The sequence below is a fragment of the Bufo gargarizans genome, chromosome 6 (genome assembly GCF_014858855.1).
Source record: "Bufo gargarizans isolate SCDJY-AF-19 chromosome 6, ASM1485885v1, whole genome shotgun sequence".
Taxonomy (NCBI): Eukaryota; Metazoa; Chordata; class Amphibia; order Anura; family Bufonidae; genus Bufo; species Bufo gargarizans.
Window position 1 is genome coordinate 258,914,959 of NC_058085.1, and position 13,998 is coordinate 258,928,956.

The 13,998-nt window shown below is 43.0% G+C and overlaps 1 protein-coding gene across 1 annotated transcript in view; it reads right to left on the minus strand.

The window, feature by feature from the left end:
* DPM1 (dolichyl-phosphate mannosyltransferase subunit 1, catalytic) overlaps window positions 1-7,976 on the minus strand; it is a 32,353-nt gene extending 24,377 nt beyond the window's left edge. Inside the window, exons 1-3 of the mRNA XM_044299299.1 lie at window positions 7,657-7,976; window positions 7,054-7,153; window positions 3,847-3,880 (exon numbers count right to left, since the gene is read on the minus strand). Of these exons, the coding sequence (XP_044155234.1) occupies window positions 3,847-3,880; window positions 7,054-7,153; window positions 7,657-7,796 (274 nt within the window). The 5' untranslated portion in view covers window positions 7,797-7,976. The remainder of the gene's footprint in view (window positions 1-3,846; window positions 3,881-7,053; window positions 7,154-7,656) is intronic.
* Between the last annotated feature and the right edge of the window lie 6,022 nt (window positions 7,977-13,998).

The following is a 13,998-nucleotide window of genomic DNA, read 5'->3' on the forward strand; positions in this document are numbered from 1 at the left end:
TAAAGTCAATGGGGCTATTCACATGGTCATTTTTATTTTATTTCATTAACGGCGAATTATACAGGTGTGCACCTGTCTAACAGCTGTTAACCCCTTCAGGACACAGTCATTTTTTACCTTCAGGATGCAGTCTAATTATGTGGTAATAACCTTAAAGGGCTTCTGTCACCCCACTAAAGTCTTTTTTTTGGGGGGCTAGTTAAATTCCTTATATTGCGATATATGAAAATATAATGGTCTTACTTACTTTACTTCAGCAGTTTCTTCTAAAAACAAACTTTTATAATATGTAAATTAGGTCTCTACCAGCAAGTAGGGCGTCTACTTGCTGGTAGCCGCCTCAAAAAACTGCCCCCTCGTCCTGTTGATCGACAGGGCCAGCCACGATCTCCTCCTCCGGCCGGCCCTGTCAGCATTTCAAAAATCGCGCGCCTGTGTTCCTTCGGCGCAGGCGCTCTGAGAGAAGGAGCTTGCCTCCTCAGCACTCCCTCAGTGCGCCTGCGCCGATGACGTCTTCTCTTTCAATGTCTCTATTTTTATAATAGATAGTAATACCTCCAAAAATAGTTATTACTTTACATTACCCATATGTCTACTTCATGTTTGGATCATTTTGAAAATGACATTTTATTTTTTGGGGACATTAGAAGGCTTAGGCCTCTTTCACACGGGCGTCATTTTTTTTGCCCGGATAAGAGGCGGATGCGTTGCGGGAAAATGCGCGATTTTTCCGCGCAAGTGCAAAACATTGTAATGCGTTTTGCACTCGCGTGAGAAATATCGCGCATGTTTGGTACCCAAACCCGAACTTCTTCACAGAAGTTCGGGCTTGGGATTGATGTTCTGAAGATTGTATTATTTTCCCTTATAACATGGTTATAAGGGAAAATAATAGCATTCTGACTACAGAATGCATAGTATAATAGTGCTGGAAGGGTTAAAAAAATAAAAAAAAGTTAACTCACCTTATCCTCTTGTTCGCGTAGTTCGTTCCCGGTCTGTTCTTTACTAGCTGTGGGCTTGGGTTGAATGACCTGTGGTGACGTCAGATCACATGCTCCAATCACATGGTCCATCACCATGGTGATGGAGCATGTGATCTGACATCACCACAGGTCCTTTAGCCCAAGCCCACAGCTAGCAAAGAACAGACCGGGAACGAACTACGCGAACAAGAGGATAAGGTGAGTTAACTTTTTAATTTTTTTAACCCTTCCAGCACTATTATACTATGCATTCTGTAGTCAGAATGCTATTATTTTCCCTTATAACCATGTTATAAGGGAAAATAATACAGTGAATAGACTGTCACCTAGAACCCATGCGTGAAAATCTCACCGCATCCGCACTTGCTTGCGGATGCTTGCGATTTTCTGGCAACCCCATTCACTTCTATGGGGCCTGCGTTGCGTGGATTATCGCACCGCAACGCACAATATAGAGCATGCTGCGATTTTCACGCAACGCATAAGTGATGCGTGAAAATCACCGCTCATGTGAACAGCCCCATAGAAATGAATGGGTCAGGATTCAGTGCGGGTGCAATGCGTTCAACTCACGCATCGCACCCGCGCGGAATACTCGCTGGTGTGAAAGGGGCCTTAGAATTTAGAAGCAAATCTTAAAAATTTTAAGAAAATTTCCAAAACCCAATTTTTTCAGGACTAGTTCAGTTATGAAGTCACTTTCTTGGGCTTACATATTAGAAGCCACCCATAAATCACCCCATTTTATAAACTACACCCCTCAAGGTATTCAAAACAGATTTTACAAACTTTGTTAACCGTTTAGGTGTTCCACAAGAATTAAAGGAAAATGTAGATTACATTTTAGAATTTCACTTTTTTGGCAGATTTACCATTTTAATCCATTTTTTCCGCTAACAAAGCAAGGGTTAACAGCCAAACAAAACTCAATATTTATTACCCTGATTCTGTAGTTTACAGAAACACCCCATATGTGGTCGTAAACTGCTGTATGTGCACACGGCAGGGCGCAGAAGGAAAGGAACACCATATGGTTTTTGGAAAGCAGATTTCACTGGGATAATTTTAAGTTGCCATGTCACCTTTGAAGACCCCCTGATTCACCCCTAGAGTAGAAACTCCAAAAAAGTGACCCCATTTTGGAAATTACGGGATAAGGTGGCAGTTTTGTTGGTACTATTTTAGGGTACATATGATTTTTGGTTGCTCTATATTACACTTTTTGTGAGCAAGGTTACAAAAAATAGCTGTTTTGGCACCGTTTTTATGTCTTGTCATTTACAATGTTCATCTGACAAGTTAGATTAGGTGGTATTTTATAGAGCTGGTTGTTACGGACGAGACAATACCAATACTTTTTTTTTTTGTTGTTGTTTGCTTCAGTTAAAATTATTTTTTAGGGTCTCCATATTCTGAAAGGAATAGTTTATTTTTATTTTTTGGGCGACTGTCTTATATAGGGGCTAATTTTTTTCGGTATGAGATGACGGTTTGATTGGCACTATTTTAGGGTGCATATGACTTTTTGATCGCTTGGTATGACACTTTTTGTGATGTAAGGTGACAAACAATGGCTTATTTTACTTTTTTTTTTTAGGGGGTTGGGTCATGTGATATTTTTATAGAGCAGGTCGTTACGGACGTGGTAATATCTAATATGTATACTTTTTTTATTTAAGTTTTACACAATAATATAATTTTTGAAACCAAAAAAACCAATCCTGTTTTAGTGTCACCATAGTTTTTTAAAATTTTTGGGGAGATTGTCTTAGGTAGGGACTCATTTTTTGCGGGATGAGGTGACGGTTAGATTGGTACTATTTTGAGGGGCATACGCCTTTTTGATCGCTTGGTGTTGCCCTTTTAGTGATGCAAGGTGACAAAAAATGCTTTTTTCGCACTGTTTATATTTTATTTTTTTGACGATGTTCACCTTAGGGGTTAGGTAATGTGATATCTTTATAGAGACGGTCGATATGGACGTGGCGATACCTAATATGTCTAGTTTTCTTATTTCCCCTATTTTTTACAATTTTGTTTTACTTTATTTTCGGGAAAAGGACGCTTTTTTTTTTTTTTTTCCTTGAAACTTGATAGATGTTCAATTGAAAAGAAAACTGAAACATTTTAAGTAGAGGGAAGAAAAAAATAACATAATATGGGTGCACACCCTTAAACTAATACTTTGTTGAAGCACCTTTTGATTTTATTACAGCACTCAGTCTTTTTGGGTATGAGTCTATCAGCATGGCACATTTTGACTTGGCAAGATTTTCCCACTCTTAATTGCAAAAACACTCTAAGGGTGGGTTCACACTAGCGTTAAGGAGTCCGTCAGAGCCTGAAACCGGAATTTTACACTGCCGCGATCCGATTGGTTAGTCTGCACAGACTAACCAATCGGATTGATTGCCGGCAAGGGACCACTCTGATCGGTCCCTTGCCGGCATTACTAGACTGTATACTGTAACAGGGACAGCACCAGGGCAGGGGCAGAAGCTTTAATCCAAGCGCTTTGCAGCACTTGGATTAAAGAGCTGCCATGACGTCTATACACGTGGTAGCTGCACGGGTATGTGCAGCTATCACGTATATAGACAGATTGTGGTCGTGAAGGGGTTAACCACGAGATAACCGCTTTAAAGTATTGGAGAAAAAAAGTCTTCATGCAACTAATCTGAGAAAAGGGATCAAAACGGTATTAATTGCATTGTGCTGGTTATATATAAGGTCAATACTGCATTAGCTAGTGATTTTTGCAATTACGGTGTACCTACTATGTTTTTGTAAAAAGTACATAATTATTTTATACTTTGGACACATCAACGAACAGGTCACAATTCCATCATAATATCATTACCTAACCCCAGCTTCTTTTCTCTTGGCCTGAGCAGCTGAAATAAGAAAAAAAATACATATAATTATCATTAACTCCATAAATAGCCACAACCTAAAAATTATATATACAGCGCAAACGCTCCAAAAGACCACCTTTTTAAGAAGATCACCCCTGTATCAAGATTTGGTCCTACTATATACTATGCACACTTGCTATGTCTGAGACGCCCACCCATTTGACAGTACGTTCACATGTGGCATTAATGCTGCAGATTTGTATGCGCCAAATCCACAGTGTTTCCAAAATCCAAGTGGCAGGGCTGTGGAGTCGGTAGATAAATGCTCCGACTCCGACTCCTCAGTTTTTTGTACTTCCGACTCCGACTCCCCGACTCCTCTGTATTTAATATGCGAATGTATTTTATACATTCCTTGAAGGAAAGAAAGAAGTTCTTCTAAGCTCTTATAGCAGAGAGGTAGTTGGGCAGAAGCTGCTGCCTTCTCCTTTGTGTGCTGATCTTCTGATGAAGACAGGGCAGTGGGAGGATCCAAGAAGGGACATTTATTTTAAAACATGATTTCCCTAGAAGAATCCCATAGTCATGTTTAAAGTTTAAGATAACATTCTGAGTTTACACGTTTTATAGCCTTAGCTGAATGACAGCAGTTTTTCCAATGGTTTACACGTTACAGCTTCAGTCTTGAACTATTGACTATCCATTCCCTTCACTTATACAAGTGTCTCTAGTCCTGCAAAACACATATTTACTTAATCCCTTATCAGTGAGAGGCTAGGTAAACCATGGGCATTGTGTTCCCTGTAACATCAGAACACAACACAATGGAAAGTATATGTATTGCCACTCCTAATTGTGCATTGCGTGCCATATAGTGAAGCATATGAAAAGCATGCTTCTTCACATCACTGAACGCGTTTGTTTTGCGGTTACGTGAGGCACTGCATGCATTGGCCTTTATTCTTACAGTAGAGAAGTCATTAATTATAACTGTTTATGAATTCGGACATTTAAACTTGCTTTTTTATTTTTTTATTCCAATTTAAATTTTCTAGGAGTCGGAGTCGGTTCATTTTTTGCCGACTCCGACTCCAGGTACCCAAAATTGACTCCGACTCCTCGACTCCGACTCCACAGCCCTGCCAAGTGGATGAGATTTTAAGAAACTTCAGATATGCGGAGAAAAAACAAAAACAAAAAACACAGTGTAAATTGACCTGCACGGTGGAATTCAAATCCACAGCAGTTTCATTTATCCACCATCATGGATTTCTCCCTTCAATCTGCAGTGGAAATTCTTTCCTCCGTTTGAATGCAGCAGCAGATGCATCATGGCTCGGTTTAAAGTCTATGGGGCTGATGAAGGTAGCCAAGTACAGAACTCCGCTATGTTTAATAGTCCCATAGAGTTTAATGGCAGTTTGCAGGCTAGAGTGCTGCTTCATTCAAAAGGCAGAGAGGGCTCATGATCGTGGGGGACCTGGTGGTCAGAGTAGGGGATAACTTTTTGTTCTTGGAACACCCCTTTAAAACACCAATAGCAGCTCTGCCTGGAACTGCATCTTGTCTCATTCAGCCACTTTGCCTGTGTACAAAATAAAATGTACGAGGCCCAAGCAGGAGTTTCTGGATCCCTTCACACTGCTTATTGGGGGTCCTGGAAGGCAGAACCCACCGATCACATGATGGCTCATCATAAAGATGGGTCATCAACGTAAGAGTGTCGGAGAACCCCTAAAAGGACACAAGCAACTATTGTCTCAAAGGCCATTTTGCCTTCAAGGGGTTTTCTGGGACTTAGATTTTGATGGCCTATTCTTAGGATAGGTCCTCAATAAGGATGAGCAAAGCAAGCTTCGGGATCCAAGATCCGAAGTCGCTTTGCTCCAAACTTCTCTGTCTCTGCGCAGCATTAAAATGTATGCACTCCGGCAAGGCGAAACGAGTTATCTACGAAGTCTCGCTGAATAACTTCAGCATTTGATTATTAAACTTGAAAACCATTTGAAAAAAAAAGGTATCTGAAGTCAGCTTAGTTACGGATTGGTACCTCGGTACTGAAGCCGGCTTCGGAACCAAGTATTAAACTTGAAAACCATTTTAAAAATCAAAGGTCGAAGTTATTCACTGAGGTCTCGCGGGACTCATAACTCATTTTGCCTCGCCGGAGCCCATACATTTTATTGCAGTACGGAGACAGATCTCCGTACAGCATTAAAACGAAGTTTGGAGCTCACTTCGCTAATCCCTAGTTGTCAATACTATTTCGGTGGGGTCTGACACCCAGGACCCCTAACGATCAACTGTTTTGCGCAGCCATTAGCACTGGAAACTATACAGAGGATGGAAAGCTCTGTCTACTGTGTAGTTTCCGGCGCAGCTCAGCTCCCATTCACTAGAATGAAGAGAGAGGATATAGACTGAGCAGGGAAACACTGAAGAGGCTCCTGCAGTTTAAGAGAATACCTTTCTCCTCATTGTCGGAGCGACACTTGTTGAAAAAAATTGTACTTTTATTCCTTTGCTGGCAGGCAATTTTGAGCACCAAGAGGCGGGATTTTCAGTACCATCACCGCTATGCGGCCCCTACCGACATCTAAACCCCCCCCCTTCTTTTTGATTGACAGGGCTAGCCCAAGTCGAAGTCATACTCTTGCACTGTCAATCGAGGGGAGGGGGTGTTTAGATGCCGGTAGCATAGCAGTGATTGTACTGAAAAAGCCTGCCAGCAAAGGAATAAACGTAAGATTTTATCAACAACTGTGGCGCCGACAGTGAGGAGAAGGGTATTATTTTAAACTGCAGGATAACCCCTACCAGGCGATGAGCTTGGTTTAAAGGGGTTCTCCAGGCTCAGGATTGGTCATCAATATCATAATGGCGGGGGTCTGACACCCAGCAACACCATTGATCAGCTCTATGAGAAGATGGCACGCGCAGTCTCCCGTCTCTCTCCCTGCTGCTGTTATGTCTATGGCAAAGCAGCAGCAAGAGAGACGACAAGTGCACACTATCTACTCATATAGCTGATCGGCAGGGGCGCCGATCTGAGATTGATGACCTAACCTGAGGATAGGTCATCAATATTAAAAGCCTGGAGAACCCCCTTAATAGGGGCGATCTGGTGACAGAGATGCTTTGAAAGTGGTTTTCTATGGGTGTCTTTATCAGTGATGCTTGCGCCTCTCTCCCTTACCACTGAATATACTTACAATCTTATCCGAGCCATAGATTTTCCTCAGTTGCTTTGCCACTTCCAATGTCCCATCTGGGCTTCCGTCATCGATTATGATGATCTCATAATTATACCCACTGAAGAGAAGGAAGACGTTACCGGTGACTCGTCATCGAAACAATAAACCTGCACAAAGTGAATCTACAGAACCTTCATACAGTAGGGCACTTCTGGTTGGCTGCAATCACAAAATACGGGCGGTTCACACAGGGCAGCAAGGCTAGCGTGGATTCCTATAAAGCATAACCGCTGAGGATGCCACAATCGCTGTGGTCCCTGGCACGGTGAGCCATGTGTTCATGCCATCGGTTTTCCACACTAGAGTTTTAGACACCCTCTTGCCACTTTGGCCACTCTGAGACACCTCACAGTATCTGCCATGTCTTCACAGGAAGAAACCATCTAAAACCCAACTTTTCAGAAATCCCAACCTATGACTACAACTCCCAGCATGCTTAGCTGCCCTAATGGACTACTGTACGGGCGCTCATAAGGGACAAAACACTTCTACATGCAAAATGTTAAAAATATGGTCTCCTCCTATGAGAGGCTATAGATGACACTGCAGGCTGGACGGTACCTCTCTCCAAAGTATTTCACCAGCAGCCACACGATCAGCGGCAGATTCTCCCTCTCGTTATAGGTGGGCAGCAGCACCGAGTACTTATCCCGTCTTCCCTCATCTTTCCGGATTCTATCACGTAGACTGACAACAGACATGGCGGCCTGCACCCAGGATGTGACAGGGCACCAGAATGCCTAGCAAACCGCGCAACCAATCAGCCCGCACACCCAGGTGTTACAGTAGCCAATCAGAGTAGAAATGAAAGGCTCGTGAGGCATTCAGGTCACGGTGGGCGTGGCCAGCGGGGTTTAGCGCCCGGTGCAGGGTCAGAGAGAACATGAGAGGGCGGGTGTATTAGCGCTGCCTCTGTGCAGTATTCTCACGTTCCCTGTCGGGGCAGGACGTATTATTAAAGGGGTGGTCCGTGATAAAAAAAAAAAATCCCACACAAACCGTGCAATAGCTTAAAGGGGTCCTGAAGTTATAGAAGCTTTGTAGCGTGCATTTCCCAGTCACCACAGTGAGAGTTACATAGAGCGCTGCCCCCCCCTGCTGTTTACCTAAAAAGCCTGGCAACTGAGAGATGGGCCAACCCCTTAGTAGACCAGCCTGTTTTGGGCCTTACTGACCAAGCGATTCGTTTTTTCCATAATTGCCATACACACTTTGAGAAATGAAAGGTGAGCTGTGATTGGTTGCTATGGGCAGCTAGGACAGTTTTCCTGTTAGTTTTGATAAATGAGGCCCAGTGAATGGCTGCTGCGGTGACGTTCTGTATACCAGCAGGGCACAGTGTCAGTGCAGAAATATGGGCCATCCCCACTGCAGCCAATGACAGGCCTCATTTTGGGACCGCTGAGGTCACATGCCATGTACCGGCACGTTCCTTGCTGCAGTATGCATACCTATCAACATTTGAATTGGCAAAATCGGGGCATATAAGCCCCGTTTTGCTGGGAACGCCCCGGACCCACCAGAAACACCTATTTCAGGGCGAGGTTTGTGTTAGCCCTGCACGATTTTAGGCCGGTGTAGCACAAATTTGCCGCATAGCTGCTGGAATAGTTGGCAGCTATGCGCATGTAATAGAAAGCAGCAGCTGGAGAAAGTGCTAAGATTTTCATTTATGTTATAAGACTTATGTTGGACAACTCCTTTAAATGGGGGGGGGGGGGGGGGGGGGGGGTTGGGGGTTTGAACATGTCTGCAGAATAACCTGGTTCCTGGCAGCAGCTACAATATGCGGTGCAGAAGTCTACCACAGCCTGGGCTAGAGCTGAATTATCCTGGGTCAGTATAACCAAATGTAGCCCAAAGCGGGTCAGTTTAGTTAAATGGCTGCTAGCTAAAGGAAAAACTTTGTTCCAAAAATATTGCATACCAGGGCAATACCATAAGCTATGACACAAATCCTCCTCCGGGTCCCTACATTTAGAACAATTTGTAGTCTGTTGTATGGGAATCTTATACTGTATCTTCTCCATGGAGTGAGATAAGAGTTATGGAACACATGCAGATTCATTTCCATGTACTGGGCAGAAGGTAGAGGTTTATGTGAGCAGTTAATGGCGGCAAGTAGTAAAGAAGGTGAGGCCTGTGGAGAGGGAGGAAGGTGAGGTACAGTATCCTAGAGAGACATTGAAGTTATAATTAAAGGGGTTCTCATCAATGTCCAGCTAATCAGTTGTTTATTGGCTACTGTGGCACCAGAGACTATAAAGTATACGGAGCCGGAGGCAGACCGCTACATACAACATATTCCCCTTGAATTATAAGAAGCAAAATCTGTCTGGTAGAGCAAAAACACTGAATTTTAAAAAGGCCAATTTCCCTGGGTTGAGGACTGGGAGCAGCTACTGTCACATAATAATTCAGATTGAAGAAAGAATGGAGCTCAAAAAGCCAAAATAATGAATATTGTGAATACTTTATTATATCATAAAAAAGACATCAATAATTACGTACACATAGATGCAGTGGGACAGGGAAACAAAAGAGACAGGGAAAGAAACAACAGCGCCACCCTGGGTGGAAAACTCTGGTCATAAATCATAGCAGGTGTAATCAGCAGGAGAAGTACATAATAGTAAACAGAAATACTGTAACATAATAATGCTGCCGATACACAATGAGTAAGGTAACAAGGGTGAGTCCCAGAATGTAAGGAAAGAGAAGTGAAATCCGACTTGCAAGTTGAAACCCTAACAACAGAAATGATCCGTGTGGAACAAGACCGGATGTGAGAATGAATGGATGGAACTCACCAGTAAATCGGACCAAGAGATGACCTAACCAGGATGGCGTCGGGGGGTCGACGAAGGCACGCCGAAACACGCGTTGGGGTAGCGCCATCCTGGTTAGGTCATCTCTTGCAGGGATGTAATATTACCACTTTAGAAAGCGTTGGTGCGGCCTCATCTGGAATATGCAGTTCAGTTCTGGGCACCAGTTCATAGAAAGGACTCTCTGCAGCTGGAAAAAGTACAAAGGAGAGTGACTAAAATGCATGCAGGACTTTTGTTCTGTCTTTATACACGTTCACACAGTGTGCAGTCTGACATTCAGCATAAACCATTCCTGTCTTCCAAATAAGAAGTTCTTTGTAGTCTAACTTGTTTATTGGTCAACAGGTTGTACTCTCTGCGCAATGAGCGTGAGTGAGAGATTGTACAAATATGCGGTAAAATGACAAGAATACAAATAAAATGTATAAGTATAATGTATAGATAACATGTACTGTAACATTTGCATTAACACTGAAAGCACATGACAAAATGGCTGCCTACACATTGGATTACATATCTAGCTAACAATAGTAACAACTTCCCTGAGTAACAATTACAACTAGCTGAACAGCTCTGCATAACATAATATCCCTGAAACAAAGGTAGATCTGTCACCAGCTTTTACAAGGATGGTGAAGTTTGAGAAGGAGATATGCAGAAGGACAGCTCTGCTGATGTGCCCTGGTGACTGGAGACTTCTCTTTCCCAGGATGCTTTGTACTCCCCCAATGCAGTGCACCACCCACAATGCAGTAGTCTTTGTAACATGAATAAACAGATTGTAATACAACTTAATACCGCTAGATGATGCTATAACCACACTAATCACTACATAAATACCAAAACTGATGCAGACGTGATCTGTAATGATTCTCAACTCTGCTGGGCAGAGCAACTTTTCTCCATGAAAAAAAACATCCTCCCGAATAGAAACTGAACTGATTTTATTATAGTCAATGAGGTCTATTCGGCTTCATTTGCTTCAGTTATGTGCCAAAGCCGGCACTACAATTATTTTCATTGTTCTGCTCCTATAACGGAACAGAATAACGGAAATAGCAAATGCTGATGTGAAAGAGGACTCATACTTAGGGTCCACTTACATGTCTGTAGTGCATTGCAGATCCGCAATACACCCCGCCGGCACCCCCATCGAAATGCCTATTCTTGTCCGCAATTGCGGACAAGAAAAGGACATGTTCTATTTTTTTCCGGAGCCGCGGACCGGAAGATCGTCTGCGTGCTCCGGAAATGCGGATGTGGAGAGCACATAGTGTGCTCTCCACATCATTTCCGTCCCCATAGAGAATGAATGTGTCATCATCCGGCAAATTGCCATTATTATGGATGTGTGAATGGAGCCGTAGGCTTCAGTATTTTTACTGGATGGAAAGCACAGGTGTCTTCACTTTTCCATCCATCAAAAAACTGATGTGATGATTTCAGTGCAAACAGGCAGAAAAAAAAATTCTATTGAAGGTGATGGTAGGATGAGTTAAACTCATTGCATATAGTAGCATCTGTTTTTTTTTTCATCGGTAAAAAAATAAATAAATTAAGAACTGTGACTGTCCTAGCCCTCTTCCAAATATTTAACCAATCACAGGTCAGTGGATCAGTTTTTTTTCCTTCTTCATAAAAGGGATGCAATACCACAAGAGTACAGCAGGACAAGAAATTCATTCTGAAGAAAGAGCGGCTCACACCGGTGCCCCCTCATTGGTCCAGGGCTCCAACTTCAGAACAGTCTGCCCAGTAGCGCTGGTTCTCCCGGCAGCCAGACATCGCTGCCACACAGGCAGCCACAGCTGGGGAAACTGTGACAGCAAAAGACTGACAGCCGAATCAAACACACTAGTCTAATTTTATGCCTGTGTGTGTCATTTTTGCGAGCTTGATAAATGTGCCCCACTGTGTCTGTCATGCATCATCAACGCAACCTAAAGCCTTATTCACACGTTAGTGTTTTGGTCAGTGATTTCCATCAGTGACTGTGAGCCAAAACCAGGATTGGAGCCTCCACAGACATACAGTATAAGGGAAAGATCTGCACCGCTTTTGTGTTTGGAGCCGCACCTGGCTTAGAATTAGTTCAGAGTTAGTTGAGCACATTTACAAAAGTGTTTGCGCCCGTTTTTAGTAAAAAAAAAAATGCTGTTTTAGAAAGTCTTATTTTTTTTGTCGCATTTACTGCTGAAATTGCGCCTGTTTTGGAGGCCTTTGTGCGTTGTGTTTTAGACTAATTCAGAAGTTTTCAAACTTTTGCAGATTTTTTCTGACCTACCTATGTAGGTGCACCTTTTTTTGGACCTGAATTTGTCACAAAAACAATCTAATTTCTACTCTACGTACTTTTCAGTCTGTTTTGAGTGGTGAAGTGTGACTTTATTTTTCTTTAAGGCCCGTTTCACACGGGCGAGTTTTCCGCGTGGGTGCAATGCGTGAGGTGAACGCATTGCACCCGCACTGAATCCGGGCCCATTCACTTCACTGGGGCTGTGCAGATGATCTGTGATTTTCATGCATCACTTGTGCGTGAAAATCGCAGCATGTTTTATATTCTGCGTTTTTCACGCAACGCAGGCCCCATAAAAATGAATGTGGCTGCGTGTAAATCGCAAGCAAGTGCGGATGCGGTGGGATTTTCACGCATGATTGCTAGGAGATGATAGGAATGTGCAACCCTGGACCCTATAAAAGTAAATTCACTGTATTATTTTCCCTTATAACATGGCTATTAGGGAAAATAATAGCATTCTTAATATAGAATGCTTACTAAAATGTTGATTCTCGATTGAGGGGTTAAAAAAAATTATAATTAACTCACCTCATCCACTTGTTCGCGCAGCCGGCATCGTCTTCTTTCAGGACCTTTGATGACGTAATCGCGCTCACCAGGTGTTGAGCGCGATTGCGTCATCAAAAGACCTTTTGCAGCTTGTGCTATATTCTTGGTGTAAAACAGTCGCAAGCTCTTGCACAAGATCATCTTGCAGAAAAAAAATAATACTACCCAAAAATTAAGTTTTTGCCCTTTTTCTGCCACTGTCACCCACCACTTTTCTAAAAAGTAGGCGGGGATTAGCTGGAGGGAAATTAGAGTAAATTGCTGTGGAAATGTGCACAAACTCGTAGCTGATTTTTGTGCCATCGGGACTTTTATATTGATAGCCTGTCTTTAGGATAGGTCATCAATATCATCGGTGAGGGTCCAACTCTCAGCAACTGCACCAATCAATTGTTCTTTAGTAACTCAGGTGCCGGAACTACACAGCTACATCCACAGTGTAGTGGACCAAGCTGGTTACTGCAGAGCTGCTCCCATTCAAGTGACAATAGTCAGAGCTGGAGCTATTGCAGAACAGCTGATCGGTGTAGGCGTCAATCTGATATTCATAACCTATCCTAACGATATATAATGATTCCAGAGAGTCCCTTTAAGAAATGTGCATCTCTTAATAAATGTAATTAACATTAAAACCAACACGTGAGACTCGTGTACGCCTGAGAACTGGTGTTAAAGTTTAGTATATGCCCTGCTAGTGCACAATTTTGCAACTTTTTGGGGTATTCAGCCCCACTTTTGCAAAATGTCGTAGTGGGATGAAAAGTATACTGCTAGAACGAGATGAAGCAAGGTGCCTGCTGGATTCTGTTACCCTTGACTTGCATTGAGCACTAAACGCACACGCCTCAGCTCGCACATTTTTGTGGCAGAGGAGCTTAAAAAAAGAAAAAGTCAGCAAAAACCCGATGTATAATTTCACTTTTGCCTGTACATTTCTGGCACATCAATAGGATATGCCAGAGATGTCCAATAAGCGTGGGCTTCAAATCCAGACTCTCTCTTAGCTCTTGAACAGGGCCCCATCATGGATGAAAAGCATGCCACACATGCATGGCCTCCCCTTCATTTACCACTATGGGACTTCCAAAAATAGTTGAGCCAGCACTCAGCTATTTTTGAAAGTCCCATGGCGGTGGATAAAGATAGCCGCACATGAAAGGCTTACTTTCCATTCTTGGTGTGGCTCCATTCTTGAGACAGGAGCAAGTCAGAGGACCCGCACCT